General features: G+C 40.6%; 1 protein-coding gene across 1 annotated transcript in view; it reads right to left on the bottom strand.

Moving 5' to 3' along the window:
• Positions 1-22,091, bottom strand: part of gabra2b (gamma-aminobutyric acid type A receptor subunit alpha2b) — a 53,581-nt gene that overhangs the window by 10,889 nt on the left and 20,601 nt on the right. Inside the window, exons 5-8 of the mRNA XM_018759562.1 lie at positions 19,216-19,436; positions 17,207-17,289; positions 12,871-13,014; positions 6,010-6,162 (exon numbers count right to left, since the gene is read on the bottom strand). Coding sequence (XP_018615078.1) covers positions 6,010-6,162; positions 12,871-13,014; positions 17,207-17,289; positions 19,216-19,436 — 601 coding nt within the window. The remainder of the gene's footprint in view (positions 1-6,009; positions 6,163-12,870; positions 13,015-17,206; positions 17,290-19,215; positions 19,437-22,091) is intronic.

The raw sequence follows: 22,091 nt of genomic DNA, 5'->3' as shown, positions 1-22,091 counted from the left end.
TTTAATCACCTATATGCATATGTATTCATGGAAATAATGTACTGAATGAAAAAATGGATAATACATTACCACAAGTTTGAAAAATTTTGAAATTTTGACTTCTATCTGAATTGTACTCCACTTGGGACAAAGGTGTCTGCTAGATAAACAAACAAGCAATAGTAATAATAATAATAATAATAATAATAATAATAATGAAACAGATTAATGTAAATGTAAGTACATATTTGTTATTGTCAAAATTCCTACTTCTTTGACTTTGTTTCATGATATTGTATGTACAGAAGGAATTTTTAGAAAAAAGTTATCCTACATTGCTCGTCTTTATTTTAAAAGAGCTGTTATCAGAAGCTGCCCTCTAAGGTCGGTTCTGCACGGTTTTTACTACCTGCGAGCCTCTTCTGACATGAAGCTTGAAAAGCAGTGAGATCCACTTCTCGCCTGTGAAATTACATGAGGGAGGTGTGGACATTGAAGCCCTGGAAATAGACTTGTGAGCACATCCAAAAATAATTTTAGGTCTGATGTGCAAGTCAAAAATTGAGACGTGAACAATGAAAGAAAACCAACATTGTACTGCACAGAATACACACGGCCTGGTAAATTTTTAGATGTAGAGAATGTCAGAAAATAAACATGTTTTATTTATTTTTTTTGTTATTTTCACTCACTAAGGTACTGTCAGTAAATATGAATCTAAGATTGTGAGATCAAAACATTTTATTCATATTTAATGAGGCACACAAATGGCTGTTGCATTAATTCTGTTATCCTAAGAGTACAGTACAGCACGTTACATCATTCTGAGTAAGCATGAAGGGGATGGGGCCCACGTGGGATTTGCATAATTAGAATTCTGTCATAGCTGTGTATGAACATTTCTTTTCCTTCACATGGATGGAGAATGGTTGCATAGGTAGAACACATAAACAAATATAACCTTGGATTTCGGCAAGCAAAAAGGCTTATTATGCATGCTATTCAAAGCGTTCATAACACAAGCTGCCATGTTCTCATTCAGACTAATGATATGTAAGCAGGACAGCAATAAAATCACAAACTGTGTTCTGTAATTGCATTGCTACCGTTCCTATACTTGTTAACAAAAGGCCAAATAGATATTGGTATCATCAAAAAATAGATATTGGTATCATGAAAATATAATTACGCACAGCAGATTATAGCTAGTTAGGTTAATGAAGGTTATTCCTCCTTTTTATTATAAGATGGATTAATACAACATATATTGATAACCCAGCAAACCAAAAAAAAAAGTAAGACATGAAAACATTTCATTAATAAACTGTCAACATTTCAAATGATTTCTGGGTAAGACTGTGATAAAACTACAATGACTTTATGCAGTCCTATGCAATAAATCTGAGGCAAGCCAAGTACAATACAATTACGAGAATCATTATCATATTAAATGTGAACAATTATGCATTAATATTTCTCTTGCCGTTAATTTTAATGGAACTTAATCAATTGCAGCTACTGAGGAAAAGAACAATATTATTAGCATCACTTTGTGAAAAGAACTGTGTGCAACTGTGTCGAACTCAAGTGTTTTTTTTTTTTTTTTTTCCTTTTTCCATTCATTGTTAAAGAAATAGCTATGGATATATTCCAGAGAGTTGAGTTTGCAAAACAAAAGGAAAAGTTTTGCTTTAAATGGCTCCAGAGTTGTGTAATGCAGACGAAACGTCATCTCAACGTCCATGAGCTTCCACCTCTAGTCACTGGGTGGTCTCATTTACAAAAGGTCCAAAATCAAAGCAGAGGTCCTCAGTTTTGGCTGTGATGCACTACAATGAGCACCCTCCATCCCTCAGAACTACCAAATCCCTTCCAACATTCAAGAAAACCTTGCGGTTTCAAAGTACCGATGCTTCAGTAATCATGGGTCTGTTCCTATCGTTCTTTGTCTGCTGTGAAATGCACTTTTGTTGTGAACTGTTTATATTAAAAGAGTCTATTAAATGAATAAATGCAAATGTAAATGTAATCCAGTACAAAACTCTGCCTCCATCAGTTCCTGGAGAGTCGATTGACCAGAGTACAAGACAGACACACGTCCGCACTTGTCACACTCAGTAATTGTTGGAAATATGGCAGAAAGTGTTCATCTACAGCTCTCCTCAGTTTGATTCATTATGAAAATAATGAAAACCCTTATTGCCAACGTAGCTCTCCAGTTAACTTGCCATTGAGACTATTTCCAGTATGAGCGATTTACTTGATGGTAATATTCTCTACAAAAACGTAATCTGTTCAATCTCTTGCATAACAGAGCCCGACTGAAGGCATTACAATGAAAAGGATAATGACTGAGGATGGAAGGAGGGGGCAATCGGTGCAAATTGATTGCCCAGGGTGCACACGATTGATGTCCAGGGTGCACACGGTTCTTTTTGCCAGATTAAATGCATTCCTAATTATTCCATTCATTTTGGAGCAGTGGTCTATTAGCAAAAAGCACCAAGAAACCCTAAGGAAAGAATCGAAATAAATAAGGTGGGTAATTACATAAAATCCAACATTCAATCACCCTCGCCCACCCCCCCATCACATTGACCTTTTGTCTGGGGCTGTTCCAGCTAAATCGCTTAAAACTGTGGAAGAGCTACTTGGTGTTTGAAAAACATCCAAAAAAAAAAAAAATATTCAAGTTGAAAAACAGGTGCACAACTGAGAATCACATGAGTAAACAGCTGAATGTGAAATAAGTGACCTCTTCTGAGATGGGTGTGAGAACATTGTCCATCACGACACTTCAGTAGCAATGCAGCTTCAGTCATTTCCACCTAAAGGACAGACTTTTGTTCATTGAGGCCATTTTAGAGATTCCTCTGTTCTTCAGTTATGGTATACAGCAGAATAATTTGCACTGTTCAACATGAGCCCCATAATGGGAATATTTTACATTTATTTAGAAGATTCTTTCCTCTAAAGCAACTTCCAACAAACTCTATGTAGTGTTATAAGCCCACACACCTTATTCACCAAGGTGACTTACATTGCTAGATACACTACTTAGAATGGGTCACTCATTCATACATCAGTGGAACACACTCTCTCTGTCACTCACACACTATTCGGGAACCTGAACAGCATGTCTTTGGACTGTGGGAGGAAACCAGAGCACCCAGAGGAAACCCACACAGACACAGAGAGAACATGCAAACTCCACAGAGACTGAGCAGGGATTGAACCCACATTCTCTTGCACCACCCAGGTGCTGTAAGACAGCAGTGGTACTTGGTGTACCACCATGCAACCTGTGTTTTAAACCCAAATACCGCTTCTGTACACAAATGCATGTTAATATCTAATGTTCATTTGACAAGAGAAGATGAATAGAATGGATCAGCTGATGTGTAAGGAAGGATACTGAGTATGTCAACAGCCAATACATTAACATCAAGTGACATGCCTATTGACTCAGTGAAGCACTCGGCCCCCTACATCATTCCAAGAGCTTCAGTACTGAATGAAAATTATTAACAGTCCACAAAAATAAAATACAAATAATTACAATTGTACAAGGAAAGTGCTAGAAAAAACACTAGGAATCTGAACCCAGGACCTTTACATTATAAAGCAAAAGTCCCAACACAACACTTCTAACTGCGCTTTACACCATCATTATTTCTGGAAAAATGATACCCATCTAGATTCTCTATACGAAATTAATTATCGCAGCTATCATTATACTTAGAAAAGTATTCTATATCCTTTAGGATCATTGGGTGTCTACCAGGATTTAGTAACTGTTGTCATTCTGGTTCAGGTTCTCTATGGGGTAAATAATGACCTTAGAGGTTCAACACAAAGGCAAGTAATACGTCAGTAGATTCTCATGACAGGGAAAGTAGTAAATCATCGGGGTCTGCAAAAGGGCAAATAATAAATCAGCTGGTTCTGCAACAGGACAAGTGATGAATCTGCTGGTTGGAAAAAAGAATGAGTAATAATTCAGTCGGTTCTATGAAAAGGTGAGTAATACATCAGATGGTTCCATAAAAGGAAAAGTAACAATTCAGCTGGTTCTATGAAAGGGTGAGTAATAATTCAGGTGGTTCTGAGAAAAGGCAACTAATAAATCACCCGATTCTGGATACCGGGTAAATAGTAAGTCAGTGAGTCTTTCAGTAAGACATTCAGTGTTGTGAAAGAGTAAATAATAAATGAGCTGGTTAAATGTATGGGTGAGTAATAAACACTACATCACAAATAACTGTGTTGTACATATAGAACCGCACAGATAAAGGCATTGGTGTGAAATTAATCATGAACAAGTGCAATCAGTCAGGTGAAGCCTTACTCCACATAATGCGTCAAATAATATAGCATGGCAAGAAGTTAATCCCTGGGTCCATATTCACCTGTTTTAACAGATTACCCTCCTAATGAAGTCTCACACACACACACACACACACACACACACACACACACACACTGTCTTGAATCCGCTTGTCCCAAGCAGGGATGCAGCGAGCCAGAGCCTCACCCGGCAACACAGGGCACAAGGCTGGAGGGGGAGGGAACATACCCAGGACGGGACACCAGTCCAATGCAAGGCACCCCAAGCAGGACTCAAACCTCAGACCCACAACACAGCAGGCACAGGTCAACCCTGCCATGCCACTGCACCTCCCTATTATTATTATTATTATTATTATTATTATTATTAGTAGTAGTAGTAGTAGTAGTAGTAGTAGTAGTAGTAGTAGTAGCAGTTTCTCTGTTTGTCTGGCAGACACTTTTCACCAAAACAACTGAGTTTATTTGCTAAGCTATACATACACCTTTGCAGCATGGTAATATTTATTGTATGAATTCAGGGTCAAAGCCATGATCACAGTTGTAACAGTAGGAGGTGGCATATTGTCATGCCCTCAGCACAACCGCAGGCACCTGGCACAATCGAGGCAGCCAGGTATAAAAAGCACCGGCCCACCGCTCCCCAGATGCGGAATCTCTTTGAGACAACCGTCTCTCCTGCGCTCGCGATACACGACCTCGCCTTACCTGCCCTTCTCCGTGCATTTCCCTCCTTGTTCCCTTGCCCGTCTCCTTCTCCCTGTTCCTGTCTCCCATAGCATCAAACCCTCACTTCGCTTCCTCGACCGTGTTTTCGTATTCGCCTCTTGAACAACGTTTGTGCCTCGGATTGAATCACGCCTGTCCCTGACGCGAGTATTGCTTTTGCCCCTTTGTAATAAGCAATCCCGCAACTGGGTCCTCACCAGGGTCTCCGGTCCACTCTGTGCAACACATGTATAGCATTCCTGTTTCATTAGGAAATTTTATTGACAACAACACTTCTCACATTCACTCGAAATATGGTCAAGAAGAGGTTTAGAGGCGCCAGGAAAGTGGGAAGCTCATGGAGGCGGATGCCATCTCCAATCTCTCCGAAAAACAAGTAGTAGTAGAGCAGCATGCAGAGCACCTGAAATAATACCTCCCCCATTGCCAGTGTTAACCAAGTTGAGTCATTGGGGGGCTGAATGTATATGTCTCAGGTGTATATTTAACTCTGACTGCATTCAGAATTAAGAATTATAGATTGCACTGCTAAAATGAGCTGCTTCACAAAAACAGGCAAGAATCTTTGATAAACAGTAAACCTTCAGAGGAGCATTTTTGACGCAAGTTGAATTAAAAATTGCTCCTATGACCTCCTTCAATATGAATCACCAATACAGCCACTTAGCGCTAATCCCTCCCTAAAACACACAGACGACACTTTATCTGCCTCTAACACTGTGCCTGATGAGAAAGAGAACATGACCCACTCACAGGTGTTCATAAAGCAGTAATGAGTCTGGAAAAAGGCTTAGAGTTTGAATTCCCACATGGGACTTCAGGTTTCAGTATAAAAACATTGATGAATTAGGACCTATTAAAAACCCACTAGGACTAGGACCAATAAAAACCCTCTCACGCTCCAACGTAGGAGAATCACTGCGGGTCGAACCTGAGCTTCAGCTCACCACTCACCGAAGACAGTCCTGGCTGGGACGGACTCTCGGTTGAGCCAGAAAGACACCTGGGACAGGATGACTGTCATAATGCAGGGCAGGTACGTCTGGATCACAAAGTAGCCAATCTTCCGTTTCAGGTGGAACTGTGCTGTCATGACTGTATATTCACCTGCGAAGAAAAGGTCAAAGGTCAGGAGGATACTGTGAAGAATGCAGTACTAGTATGATATTTGAGATATTTTTTTCAACTGATCATTGCAAAAACTCTATTGCCTTCAGCAATAAAATAATGCCATAACACTGTATTAGTCACCTAGTGAAAGAAAGAAACAAATAAGCAAACAGACGATAGATAGATAGATAGATAGATAGATTCTTTTTCAAGTAATTGAAGATATATCACATTCTCAGTCTTTCTTCCAGTGTTGACTTTCCACTTGTCTCCTTATTTCTGCTTCAGAGGAATGTGATGCAGACCCGTCTTCCCAGCAAGGGCATTTAGGGGAATTGCACTGCTGTACTCCGCACGCCCTGCGGGGCTTTTATCTCCATGTAATAGAACTTCCATCGCTGTCCCAGCTCTTCACTGCTGGGCCGCGGTGGGGAGGCTGTCGTGCAGGGCTGGGATTCTCTCTGACCAGGCTACGGACATTACCCAACAGGCACCAGGAAGGCAGCTACTGCATCAACATGATATCTGCAACCTATTAAAAAACGGATGCCCTGAAGTTGCTCTAACATTATAAATAACCCAAGGGGCATCTTGGGGAGGTTGGAGAGTGGATTACGAAGGAGGAACGCCTTAACAGAGAAAGCTACTTGACATTGAGGTTGAACTGATAGCCACTAGGGTGAAATCTACTACATTAAAACTTCAAACCAACACATGCAAAAATCTGCTGTCCTGCTCCTGACCCATTAACTGTACAGCTGGAATTACAGCCAGAAATAAGGTATAATAAATTTCACCCAGTCTACACAATGTGAAATCAGCACTCTCCTCTGGAAAGACTCGGATAAAAACTTGCTGTGTCCTTTGGGGAGAAGAATGAGAATTCGGTAGCTGCTTCTAACTCTCTGTGGAATGCAGATCCAGTGAAAAATGCGAGTTCGCCTGGGTAACCTGGGAAGTACTTCCATGGGACAAACTGGACAGAAGATGTCTTTTTCGCAAAGGCGGACAAAAGACAAAAGTTGCAGGTAACTTACAGTATGCCTTAAAAATGATGGCATGAAAACAGAGAACGTCCAATCTAAATTCTAAGAGGGGCGCTGTTGTTGCAGCTGACCCAAGAATTAATTTTTAAGTGTTTGAATTGCACAAAGATGCTTTCTGGCAGAGAATCCCCATATACAAGAAGTGCAAATGGACACAATAACACCACTGGCTCATTTAACTGGAGTAAAAGGAGATGGTGGCAGGAAACAGGCTAGAGGGGAACACTTGGAACTAATGTGTTGTAATGACTGCTTTGGAGCATCTTGTAATATCCTTTGCAAAGGTATTCCTCCTCAGCATCTCACCCTAAAGAAATTAGTCAACACACCTCCTCAATGTGGAAAATCACCGACTTGAACTTGATTAGCTCACTTTCGAGATCGTATGACGGAGCCGGGAGTGGATGTCAGCTCAGTAATGGCCTATTTGCAACAGTAGAGCAGGCCAAGGGGAAATGACATCTTTGCTCTGAAAGAATACATATTTGGAAGCGTGGAAATGGAATGGCATCACAGAAGAGAACTGCAAATTAGGAGCTGAAGTGCACAATTTCAGCCATTCGGCACTGCAAGTTAAGTGTGGGGAGGTGTTCAAAACAAGTGTTTAAAAATGCATAAATACAAAATACAGTATGAACAGCCTTTTATTAGACTTGACTTGGAGGAAATATTGAACTGTAATGTGAAAATTCATCTTTGTTTGTCTGTTTATATGGTGAAATATCTGGAAAAGGTCCTTGAAGAGACTGACATAAGCATAAAGAAGGGCCGTGATGTTTGAGGAGACGTTGAAGGACACCATGGACAGCCATGTAGACAAACTCATGGATACTGGATCAAATGACCCTGGAAATGTCATTGGAAGCAAAAATAATGTGAGTGAGCTTATCATATTTTGGACATATTATGCAAAGATGGAATTCTCTTGAAAACACAGCAATGCTTAGAAAAGATGGACGATGAGTAGAACCCAGTCGGATGGACTCAATCACACTGACGACGTACACGGTCGTTTCAATGCTAAGGACGTGAGTGGAAATGTGGTCAAGAAGTCAACGTTAACTTGATGAAACTTTTTTAGTTAACATATAGATTTATTTTTCATACAATCTTTTAATCTTCATGCAAACATTTTATTAACTTTAGATTCTTTATTGTGATTATGAAACCAATTCTTATAAGATTCCTTTCCATTAACCTAATGAATACAATCTTATGTTGTCACATAAAGGTACTGTGGTGGCACATGAAGTCAATAAGTGATGGCAGAGGACCCCAAAGATGCTGTGTGTTGTGGTACTGTAAATGGAGGGATGCCTCCCCAACAAACCTGAGCCACCCCACTCCACCAGCTGTATATAATACCGCTACTGAAGACCCGTGTAGGTGACCCTGGGGCCTACTTGTGTGAAGAGCAAAAACACCGTAAAATAGCACCTAATATCTGCAAAGGACTCTGACTCAGGGCTCTAGTTTTTCTTTTGTTTTTTTCCCTTTTTTTTTCAAAGTGTTTCTCTGATTAAGTGCAGCACGAAGCATATAGTTGCCAATTAGAGCAGACTTGTTCTCTCGCTTTGCAAAGAATACCTCCGAGAGACGAGGGTGGCAAAAGAAAACATGGACAGCGGGGAACAGAAGATGCTCTAATTGGAGTTTATATTGCATTCTGAGACAATGGCAAAGCAGGAAGAAGAACTCTCAACTTGCAAAACAGTCTGACTCAGTACTGCCTGATGGATGTACTGTGACACAAGTGTGACGCTTCCGAATGCTAATGCAACATCGCATTCTTCTCCACAATAGCAGCGCATAAATTTTACATTTAAGTAATTACAAATATATATATATATATATATATATATATATATATATATATATATATATTTTTTTTAATTGTTCTGTATCATCAGTTCATCATCGATAACTGCTGGTCCAAAGCAGGATCGCAGTGGTCCAGAGTACATCCTGGAAACAGAGGCTATGAGGAAAGCTACACACTGGATAGGACAACAGTCCATCACTGGGCAACTGCACACACTCTTTTTCTTACATATACACACACTGCAGGTAATTTAGAGTCACCAGGTGAGCTGAAATGCTTAAATAAGGTTGTTGTTGTGTTTTTTTTTTTTTTTTTTTTTTAAGTAAAATCGAAAATCTTATTATGCAAACACAGTATTTGACAAAATGTGGAAATGTCCAACATTCTTTTTTTGTCATTCCCCCAGAATACAGAGCAACAAATGAAGGCCACTTCTTTATTATATGTACAAATGTGTCAAATATTAAACACTGAACAGTAACTGTGCTCCGAGCCCATTAGCGTGTAAAAGATCCAACAGGAAGGCATTGCCACAACTTCTCAAGCATTCCTTCATGGAGACTATCCTGCAGGATGGGAACCTTCTCTCCAGGCTGACTGCGTTACATTTACTCTGCTGGGTAACTCCATCTGACAGAAAATATGCGTAATACACTCTCCATCCGCTCTGAGACCTCCAGCAATCTGCAGGGCACTGAAGCAGTCACTCTTCAAACTGTTGATTCAGTCACTGTTCAGCATTACATTTCACAGCAGAAAATATGCCCAAAACACAGTCATGGGACTAAACAGAAAAAAAAAAAAACAGGATTTCTTGTCATTGATGGCAAGTCGTTTTGGGGGTGTGGTGGCGCAGTGGGCTGGACCAGGTCCTGCTCTCTAGTGGGTGGGGGGTTCGAGTCCCGCTTGGGGTGCCTTGTGACGGAGTGGTGTCCTGTCCTGGGTGTGTCCCCTCCCTCTCCGGCCTTACGCCCTGTGTTGCCGGGTAGACATCTGGATGTCTTTACTGAGAGAAATAGTCTTTGAGAAAGATCTTGTCTGAGTAAATTACTACTACTAAAATAATAATAGTAATAATAAGAACAATAATAATAAATTTTGCTGATGCTCTTCCTTAAATTAGCCAGCTCTTTAAAACCCAAGGCTATGGCTTTAACAGCACAGATCTTTTCCCCCCCCCCCTGAATTGCTTGTCCCATAGAGGGTCATAGGGAACTGGAGCCTAACCCAGCAACTCAGGGCATAAGGCTGGAGGGGGGAGGGGACACACCCAGGACAGGACACCAGTCTGTCACAAGGCACCCCAAGTGGGACTTGAACCCCACACCCACCAGAGAGCAGGACCCGGTCCAACCCGCTGCACCACCGCATCCCTTACTAGCATAGATTATTCTTCTACAAATCCCAACCCCAACTATAATCCTAGACCTAACCATAACCATAATCCTAGATGTAATCTTAATCTAGACCTTAACACTAACCCTAACCTTGACCCTAACCTAATCCTAGACATATTCCTAATCCCAACCTCAACTGTAATCTCAGATCTAACCACAACCATAACCCTAATTCTAGACATAACCATAACCCTAAGACTAGACAATCTTAACCCTAATTCTTATCCCGCACTGTTCTTTTAAAAGATTTTCAGCCCATGGCCCTCAAACACCCATCTCACCTCCTTCTTGGAGGAATAATTAGGGAAACAACCTGTTTTGCCTTCATGGTCAAGAGACTACAATCTGTGGAAGTTTAACAAAGAGGGCAGGGGTTGGAGATTGACTGGGGCCAATATTTTGAGCCCTGTCGAACCCCAGTCCAAGCTTTATCCTAAATCTTAGCGTGTGGCACGAGCCCGGTTGTTCCTGCTACCTGTCATGAAAACCCACATCAGTGCCCACTGATCTAGCATTTTGCAGCAACGACCACAGTAAACATATGTGAGTTCAACCCTTTAGCAGCAATAAGGTAATGTGTCACACATTTACACGCTCCACTGTATGCCTCAAAAAGTCAAATCAAAACTGATCAGCGTAGGATGTTCTTATGATCCATCTCATTTCATTAGATGCATAACGTGGTTTGCTTCCAAGCTTTAAAGAGCCCAAGGATGCTTTAAATCCAATTTCTTTAAACTGTATGAACTTTGACTCGGACAAAGAGATGCGAGACTAACAACACACTGATATCCCTCAACGGATGGAACTCGATTAAAAGCAATCTGCTGAGGCTCCGCTCAAAACATATTTATGATTCATTTGTTGGATTAGTTTCAATTTAATGAAGAAGCAGAGTTTGAAATATTCCTATTCAAGTACCAGCAAATATTTTAAACATGATTTGAGTGTTTTGATTTGGTTTGTGATGCAACTGAAAGCACACCACAAATGCTTTACCATGATTTTATGCCTAAATTCATTTCTTTTTGTTTTTGCTGAAAATTATTTTGTAAATCTAAGATTCCACCCCTTTATACTTAATTTTTAGGTGCAATTATTGCCTTTATGCACGGCGCCATTATTCCTGAACACCAGCTATGCAGAAAGCTAAACTCCAAGAGGACATATATTTACAGTGTTAATCATCACACATTTTCATCACACATTTTTAGAGATAAACATAATTTCCTGCAATTTACTGACAGCATTTATGCTAAAGTAGAGTTCCCTGTGAATTTATTCTCAGTAAATATTTAAAAAAAGGACATCCTGTATATACATATATGTGTGTGGGCGTGCATGTGTGTCTGTTTTCTCTCAGCAGCCAAGGGAATTGCTCCTAATTAAATATTAAACCGTTAACAACCAGTGGAGTCCGGGCTGTCAGATTAGGTTTATGCTTTTTCAGAAGATGCGGTTTCCCCAATCGTTCTGTTGTCATGCAGAGTTTCGCAGGGAGAGCTGCATGGAAAAGCAAAATTGCTTATTGTATGGTTCATACATGCAGAGCAAGCCAGCACCTCCTATACAGGTAGCAAACAGTAATGGAAAAGCTATAGGTTCACACACATACATTATGTCATCAACCATTTGCATCCAAGCTGAATAATGAGCAACAATAAGCAACTTCAGAAAAAATTGAAAAAAATAAAGAAATTTTAAAAAGCCTTAATTTCAGTTGAAGCAAATGAAATGACTTCTCTCCAAAAATTGTTCCACGAACGATCTCCATCAAGAGAATGAGTGTGACTTTTCCTGCCCATCCGATTTCAGTAGTGGGACCCACATCCAACCATGAGCATGAACATGGTCGTTAAACAGTGCTCCCCCTACAGCTTGGTGGACAGATGGCAGGTCCACTGTCTTTGTATTCCCCTGCCTTCTGGGTTCGTTTGAGCAACGTTGTACTTAACCAAAGTGGAAAGTCTTGTCAAGGAAAAGCCAGGACTATTTCAAGCAGCAATTTTTTTTTTTCCCCTCTCTTTTTTTTTAATCGTTGCTCATAAAATGTTGTCATGCAGAGAAGGTGTTCGTTCAAAGTTTCCCAACTTTTTTTTTCCAGTTCAATGGTAATGTGGCACATTTTGTCTCCCAGCCCTTTGCGATCCATTGTGCCAAGTTTGCCAGAGGCATGACAATAAATTACCAGTCAGAGATCCAAGCAATTCAAGCAATGATTTCCACATCAGTGGACAGGTCACACTGGGGAATCTTCTGTATTTACATGGACGGCAGTTTGTTGTGAAACCTGTTATGTTGTCAGAGCAAAGCCCACCAAAAAGAAAAACTACTTTTTCTAAACTTTTGTTGGCAGAAAAATATTCAGATTTAAAGAAGAATTTTAAAAATCCCATCATGCTTTGCTTGCTCCAGTAGACCTCTGCTGGTGAGAACTTACCTGTGCTCGACTTGATGGTCTCCTTCCCAACTGTTTGCCCCAGCAAATCATATTGGTTGAGTCGAGAGCCATCCTCTGCCACGACGACGGACTCGGAGGCATTGCGAGTCCATGTGTACGTCACCTCTGACATTGTGTAGGCGTCTGTGGAGAGCAGGACAATGAGGATCAGATGAAATCCAAGACTTCACAATTGAACATTTTCCTTCTTCCTTCTTCACTATCAATGCTTAGAGTAAAATAACAATTTTTAATGTTAGGTTTTGACTCTGTAGGAATATAATGTACATTTATACGAATATTATGCAGGTTTTGTTTAAATTCAAAATAAAATCAACAATTAGTATTGAGTGTCGGGGTCTGCAGTCAAAAATGTCCACGACAAACAGAAAACTAAGACTAACTATTTTTTTTTTTAAATAATAGTAATAAGTACTTTTCAGTAGTTTTATTTAAAGCCCAGGCACAAAATCACTCCATGATGTTTTCATAATGCAATAATCTGGAATATATTCATAATTCAATTTGAGGATGGGTTTAATCTGATATTGAGAATTAAAACATGTATTCATTCTTTACTGCTTTTAATGCCTATTGGGCTGTAAACACAAACCCTTCCCACAGCCACACAAGCAATATCTCAAAATATCCCCAGTACTGCAGTACAGGTCAACAGTTCTTGATATCCAGAAAGCTGAAACATAACCTACTTAAAAGTGACGCTGTTTGAGTGGAGAGATCTCGCAATAAATAATAGATTCAAATTACATATGTGAAATGGGGTGTAATGAGATGTGGTTTACTTCTGGGTTCCAAAAATGTGTGTACAGTATATTGACATTGGTTAGTACATTGACAACATGATGACACCTGGACATCTGGAGAGATGCTGGTTGTATCAGCCCAAGAGAAAACCAGAAATCACTGTACATTTACACCTCTTCATCTTTAGCACAACACCCCTTTTCACCTGCTGTCTTTCACTACTTACATTTCACACTGAAATATATATTTACACACACACACACATATATGTAATATGAATATAATATACATTCCCCATATATTCCCTAGGAATATATATATTTCTAATTAAAATACATTGTACATTTATATTCCTCAGATTTACATCTCACACTAAACTTTCATGGAGATACATACATATAAAAATATGCATAAATAATTTTTTAACTACTGTTCAGCTGCTCCTTCCCAGAGGTTCCTTCTAGGTCAGTCCTCTTATTTCACCCCTTTAACAATGGATAAAGTAGTGTTTACACACCAAAGTGACTCACCATAAAAATTGATACCGTAGTGTATAATTTTAAAACGATAACTGGAGTTTGAACCATTTTAGTCTTAAGGCCTTTTCCTAAAGGACAGACCTCCTGCAGCCTGACTGCAGCTGCTCTTATTTATTAACACAATTCACGTGGTCATGTGGGCATCAGGCGGTCTGTCAGTGTCTATCTATTTCCCTCCGGAGAGGACGGTGATATGGCCGACCGTGCTGGACGCAGCTGTCCGGCCCCACGGGGTGCCCACATGGTCTGAAACCAGGAAACTGACTGTGTCCAGATTAGAAGTGGACCTGGGGAAGTGGCATTCTTAGTGGTCTCTGCACCATTTGGCTAAAAGAAATAAAGGTGAATCCAGGTCACATCCCTGTGTGTAATCACACCTGAACATCCTGAAAGAGGGCAGAAGGTGTAAAGTAAAGTTGTCTTCCCCAGGAATACAGGAAAAAAGCACATAAATCAAAACTGTGTTCGACTCGGTTCTTAATTTCGTGCCCACGTCCATAACCAGACTGTCAGGACTACTCTTACAGGAAAGAAACACCACAAAATTTAAATTAAAAGACATGGTCACACATGCAATTGCTATATAAAATGCATTTAATTCCATTTATAGCCCTTGTCTGTGCTTAGATATTTCTTCTCTCTGGGATATTATAGATTTTATTGGTTTTCCCACATTCTGAAATATTGATATTGTATGCTCTGCTATGTTCATCATGATGCATGAATAAACCAAGTAGAATTCTGAAGGGAAAAAAGGAAAACAAAAAAGACATCCAGTTAAGGGGTCATGGCCTCAGGTCAGCCCTAATGCCAGATGGCAGTATTTCCAATGCCCACTATATTTCAGAGGTTATATATGTCAATGACATGATAAAATGGTTCCAACAACAATGCTTACAGTTGATTATCACTTATGACTAGAAGTATAAATATGAACACAATGTATCAGTAATGCATTAAGTTAATTTCTCAATGTAAAACAGATTTTAATGATGTAATGATGCCAGTCAAAGTCACTGGGCAACATGCTAACTTTATGATAACAATTTGAGAACTTGGGGGGGGGGGGGGGGGTCCGTTGGCACAGCGGGTTTGGCCAGGGCCTGCTCTGTGGTGAGTTTGGCATTCGAGTCCTGCTCGGGGTGCCTTGTGGTGGACTGGCATCCTGCCCGGGGTATGTCCTCTCCCCCCTCAGCCCTGTGCCCTGTGTTGGCGGGTTAGGCTCCGGCTCACCACAACCCTGCCTGGGACAAGCGGTTGTAGACCTTGTGTATGTTTGTGTGTATATGAGAACAAAACCTTAAGGACCACGTATCTTGATGGTCTGACATGTGCATTACTAAAATGTATCATATCTAATTATGCATTCATTTATATCCTATTTGAATTTATTGTGTGCTTTTTGGCAGCAAGAATAACAGCTTTAAAGACAAAGTAAAGTGACATATAACAGGACAGTATCCGGGGTCACCTGGGGGCCAGTAACACTCCGTGCAGAACTCCAGCCCACATAGACACTTCCTTAGTGGTTATTAGAAAAGAGAGACAGAAAGTTAATCAAACAATGTCACAACATAAGGACATTTGCATGTTTTTGCTTTGGTCCAGGCTTGCAGTTGTACAACACCTCTTGATGATTTATGTACACCTGTAAACTGGAACGTGCTTTACCATGGTCACTTGGTCAGCATTGATTTCGGTGAGGTAGCGAGTCCAGGCTCCAAACTTACAGGGTGTTTTCCTCTAGGAATTCATTGTTGCCCCACACTAATACAGAATCATTTATAATAGCAGGGATTTAGAAAAGTCCAACTTTTCTCCTGCCAAATCCTGTCGCTGTTCTTCCGCTGTGGTGCATAATAAGGTCATGGAATTAAAAGAAAACATCTCAAGTCACTTAGCATCTTACAACTGTTGAAAGAAAAAGGTTCGTTGCCATGGCAACTTGCTTATGTAACGCATGCATTCATTTATTGCCATTTCACCCGTGTGTCAATCAAATCTTCACTTGACAAAAAATGTTAGCAGGAAAAAAGAAATAGAAGAGTTGTTAGGCAGTTTGCAAATACAACTCTGTTTAATGCTTTTCAAATCTCACAGGCTAAAGGAGAAAATGGGCAACTTCTCTTCCTCCTAAGGAAGAGCTGCAGCTGAATTCAACCTGAAAATGAGATGTTGTGTTAGTGTGAACGCAGCCAGGCTGACAGGTTCTAAAGGCATCACCAATTAATTAATAATGTGACACATTCAGGCACATTCAGGTCTTTTTTAAAACCTTTTTGCCGGTTGTGCATTTCCTCAGAAAAGTGTGAAGCCAATACATGAGAAAGTCATTTAGCTTGAAACTTTCAGGACTAATAAACTTAGATTAGCTTGGGAATTTCTTGAACATTTTAAGTTAGGAGAAAACACACACACACACACGCACACACACACACAATATCTACAATCGCTTCTCCCAAGCGGGGGTCGCAGCGAGCTGGAGCCTAACCTGGCAACACAGGGCGGAAGGCTGGAGGGGGAGGGGGACACTCCCAGGATGGGACACCAATTCACTGCAAGGCACCCCAAGTGGGACTCAAACCCCAGACCCACCACAGAGCAGGCCCCGGCCAAACCTGCTGTGCGAACGCACCGCCCCCCAGGAGAAAACAATGCAGTATTTTTTTCTTTACATTTTTTCAAATTTTTCACCGATGGCACACTTAATAAAACCATCAAACGTCTAAAAGCCTTGGCATTCATCCATTCCTTGCCAATCATTTGCAGTCTAGTGCCAGGTTATGGTGGTCCAGAGTCTATCCCGAAATATAGGGTGTGAGGCAGGGTACAGTCTGGATAGGATGCTGTTCCATCACAGGGCCCAAGAAGAAACATTACCAATTCCAAATCAGGAAAATTGTGCTTCTAACAGTTTGTCTGAATTCAATCTAAACTGAAGCAACATTACTTGAAGCTGAGATACCAGAGACATTGTCTGGCGTATGGCCATTGTCAAAGTGGCAAGAGGGGCCCTTGCTCTGGTTACTTACAGCTGCCAAACTTCAGGGGGCATGAGTGTGAGTCCATGGGGAAGTCCTCGAGGTGCATGGGGCACTCAGCCTGGACTGTGAGCCTTGGGAGAGACGAACAGAACAAGAGAAGCTCAGTCGAGTCCTTCACACACACACCTGTTACCTACGAATGGATTCTGAGCTAATAACCCCGCTTGATCACAGGCATAAAAGTCAATCTGCCAAAGGCACCAAATCACTCTTTTCTTAAAGATACAGGCTTTTAAACTTGGGGGTGCAGATTTAATTGTAGTGCTGGGCCTTTTTGAACCATTGAGAAATGTACAGTGTCTGAATTACTCCAGCAAACACCAACAGGTGGCATTGTGGTTAAAGCCATCCAAATGCATATTGACAATCTGGGTTTGGATCCTCACTCCCTTTGTGATACCCTTGATCGAGGTCCTTACTCATTTACATTACATTTACATTCATTCATTTAGCAGACGCTTTTCTCCAAAGCGACATAAATCTCGTACTCTGAAACATTTCAGTAAAATGACCCAGTGCTATAAATGACTCAATAAATATAAGTAGGTTAGCATGCAAAACTGTGAGATGCTTTGAAGAAAAGCATAAACTAAATGAGTAAAAATAAAAAAATTAAAAACGGATAAAACTGTCAGCTTCTTACTAAACTAGGTGATGTTCCATAACTAAGTGGCTAATAATATTTTGAAAATCCAACAAGCTGTGTTTTCTTTTACCATGGTGAATAAACTCTCATCCGCATGATCACTTAGATGTCGTTTGTATCAATTACAAGATCTTAGACATCAATGAGAACAAATCATGGACCAGAAACAGAATATGTCAACAAATATTAGACATGAGTGATGTTCATTGTTGTTGTTCATGTCAAAATTCCCAGTCCTGCATTTCCAGCAAATAAATTAAGTGCTGATGTTCAAATATCATTATTTGATATATTGAGGTGTCAGTTTTACCGCAGAGCAGCGTTCCTTTATTTTTGCATTATTTTATTTGAATATAAATTTTTTAATGCACCAGGGTAACCTACAGAAGTAAGTCAGTATCTATCTGTAAGATAGTATCGCAGTGCCACTACTGGAACTCAAGCCCCCAATCTTCTTAGTGAGATTTCACTCCATAATGACTGTGACCATAATGAAGGTGACCTGATACCGCACACGGTGTCTCACTTTATGACACTTTTTCTCCCAAATATATGTACAGTATTCAATAACTTAATCAGCAGTGTACAGGTACCAATAATGAATTTTGTGTAATATTCACCAAATAGCAAAGTTCCCATCATGAACTACTGATAATGCAGATTCTTAAATTTAGGCTGTTTGTCACTATTTCAAATTCCATGTGCCATAGCTAAATAAAATGTTTACATGTCATATCCGATGAATCCGATGGTTTGTTATGCTGTTGTAGAAATACTTTATATCCTTTCCTTGTGCCTCACTTTTCACTGTAATGATCCCATCATCAAGTCGCTGATGGGGTCAGGACAACTGGCCGCATTAAATTACACTGCTATTGATGTGCAGAGCTCATTAGGAAACGGAATAAATATGCGATATGTCCAGCTGATCCAGGCTGAGACATTGATTGTGTCGCCCATCAAACCTCACTCTGATTATCACACCTCCAGAATTTAAGTGTTTTATGCACACATTGGTGTGGCTCTTTACCCAACAGTCAATGCCGTGGGCCATTTACATACCACTGAAACAACATCACAGTTAAAACTAAGCACAAACCTTAAGATAGCCCTTTCTTTGTGAAATTGCCCATTTAACCGAGAGTCATCCTTGATTTTCGGATGAGCTCTGGCCATATTTGTGTTTGCTCTGTCCATTAATAGTCTAAATTTGTGATCTGAGGTGGAAGGCTAAAATAATCTTTCTGACAGATGTGACAACTGTTAACTAAAATTTCCCCTTCTCAAGTGAAGCAGAAGGCTTAGCGGCATCCCTTCCAAATTTAGGGAAATGACTCAGTCCAGTGGGTACCTCATGGTGTAGAGCAGAGTCCCATCCTCCTGAATCCTTAACAGCTTGTTGGGCATGGTCATGTTGTGAGCCACCGACTTCTTCCCGTTGTGAAAGAACGTGTCGGGTGTCCAGATCTTGCTGGCCATCAGGTTGTTCAGCCGCAGGATGTTCATGGGCCCATTGAACTTTAACCTTTCGTCCTTCCAACTCTGGCGGAAGAACACATCTATTGTGTACTCCTGTTGGGGCAAACGGAACAATGAGAATGTGTGACACCGGGGGAGTGTGCTTGTGGATAATCCATGCACCTAGACGACAGAAGGTTCTGAGTTAAATCCCTGCTGAGTCATAAAGAATATAAACTGCCGGCTCCCTCTCCACTTGGCAGTTTCATTTGCACATATGGGCTGCAGTAATGGGTGTTAAATATGGGCATTACTCAAAAACTGCTCTCTGCAAAAGCTTTCTAAAACATCTAAAACACTACATCACAAAAAAGGTTAAAAAGTGCCAGAAATGTATAGCTAATTTGCATATGTATCCATCTATCCATTATCAATAACCACTTATCCAGTGGAGGGTTGCAGAGGTCCAGAGCCTATCAAGGACGTGCACCTATGTGTGAGGGTGTGATATAAGGTGAACTCTGGACAAGGAGCCAGTCCATGACAGGGCAATCACATGCACACACTCATTCACGCACACAAAACACAAAATTTAAAATCACCAGTTCACCATGATACATGTCTTTGGAATGTGAGAGGAAACCAGGGCGTCCTGAGACTGTTCCACTGTTGTTTCCTCCATAAATTTCATTAAATATAATTGTAACGTGTTATTACACATTTATTACATAGGTTGTAACGGAAAATCACAGCGGCACCACACACCAAACGGATACAATGTGCTTCTGTGATTCCAAATGAAAGATGACAGGTGTCAGCAAACTAAGGTGGTTTCCATGAGGATATTGCACTCTGCAGTGCAGACGCTGAACGCACCACTTCACAGCACCATGGAACATGACTCTATCAAATGCTGACAGGTTCAAAACACAGAAGGGTACCTGACTTTGTGTTACTGAGCATGATACTTAACCTCAATTGCTTCGGTACACATTCAACATTCAATAACGGGTAAAAAAAAAAAAGATCATAAAAAATGTAAGCTACTTAAGTCCCTTAGAATATAAGCACTTGCATGAATAACAACATATAGAAAAATCCCCCATTTTATACGGAAAGAGAGAAGAAATATTGGACTTCACGTTAAAATCCCTTCTATAATCTAAGACTTTTTCTGACAATAATTTATTCAGTATTTATTTACTATTCAGTGTCCAAATAAAGTTCTCTATTTTCACATACGTGCTCTAATAACTGAAAACTGTACAAGTAATCATGTAGTGTAATAAACACCGATTGTTCATACATTTCATGGTTTATTGAAAGCACATATCATCGCATCATTCTTGCATCAAGCATGGCCTTATATCACAGTGATGACACATTATAATCCACCTGTACAAGTGAGTTACATTCAGAATATTTCTTTTATATTTATATTTATTATGCACTCTTTTCCTAAGGATTTTCACTGAAATAAAGCCACCCAATAAGCACATGGAACACAAATGTGAACACACACACACACACACACACACACACACACTAACACATAGCCACACACATACACAGACATTCAAAAAAGCACATCAGCCTAGGTATTTTTTCAGGCATTTTGAGCCACCTGTGCAGACATGATTTTGTGCCATTTCTCATGCAGGTTTTCATCCTCCGGCATATGTCAGAGGAGATCTTTATCATGACCTGCCCTGCAGGCCCAAGGGGCTTCTTGCTACCCTCCTTCTTGACCTCAAAAACAGGAGAAATACCAAAAAAAAAAATCTGGATTTTTTGATGTCATTCGATTTGGATATGATATCCTAGATACTTTCAGAAGATCGTCCCATAACACTGAGCGATCTCAGCTATAAGTGGGTTAACGTTCAGGAAACAGGCTTCAAAAATCCAGTTGGTCCAAGAATTCAGCCAAGAACCAGACCACCAGTTCACACTCCTGCACATTTCATGAAAATCTTCCATTGCATCAGATGCATGTTTTGTCTGAGGGCTTGTGACTAATTTGAATTTCGAGAACACTCTCCTCCTTTGCCAAATTTCGCTTTTGAGTTGCAACTATGAATAATCAGATTCCACAGAGCCTGGACCATCCGAGGCTCCTCCTGAGCACGTACGCATCTTTGCCAGGAGGAGACACACTCACATGTCCATCCAACGGGCGACGCTTGAGGGCTTTTCTGGTGGAAGTAGAGGCTTGCATGAATTCTCAGGTACATCCCACAGGTACAAACATGCCGGCAATAACGCGTCGCTTTAACATGGGCTCGCTGTGGGTGGCTTTGGCAGCGAAACGTGGTTACTTTGAACTGGTCTGCATGCAATGTTCAATTGGATTTTCTTCACGCCTCTGTGGAGAGTGAGCAGGACAGTTATGGCTGTTTGAAAAGCATGTCTCATTCCCCATCCAGTCCACGTGGCTGAGCAGTAGCCTATGGGCTTATATTATGACAATGCACCATGCGTCAGCACAGAGGAAAAATCCTATACATCTCGGGACATTTGCGTTTATAAATTGTCAAGTGCCATGCCTAATTTACTCCCCTATTTTATTGATCAAGGAGACAGCAAAATGTTTGCATATCTGTATTCCTTCCTGACAGATTCAATATCATGTCTGCTTATATGCATTTAGGAGTGCTACTGCCACGCCCATGACCGCGTGCCCTGCTCCTGCACCTGCATCTGATCAAGGAGGCACGGTATAAAAGGGCGGTTCACACATTCCTGAGTGCAGAACCTCCATGAGAGCAA

Source organism: Scleropages formosus, chromosome 5 (genome assembly GCF_900964775.1).
Source record: "Scleropages formosus chromosome 5, fSclFor1.1, whole genome shotgun sequence".
NCBI classification, from domain to species: Eukaryota; Metazoa; Chordata; class Actinopteri; order Osteoglossiformes; family Osteoglossidae; genus Scleropages; species Scleropages formosus.
This window is presented reverse-complemented; position numbering and strand designations above follow the sequence as displayed.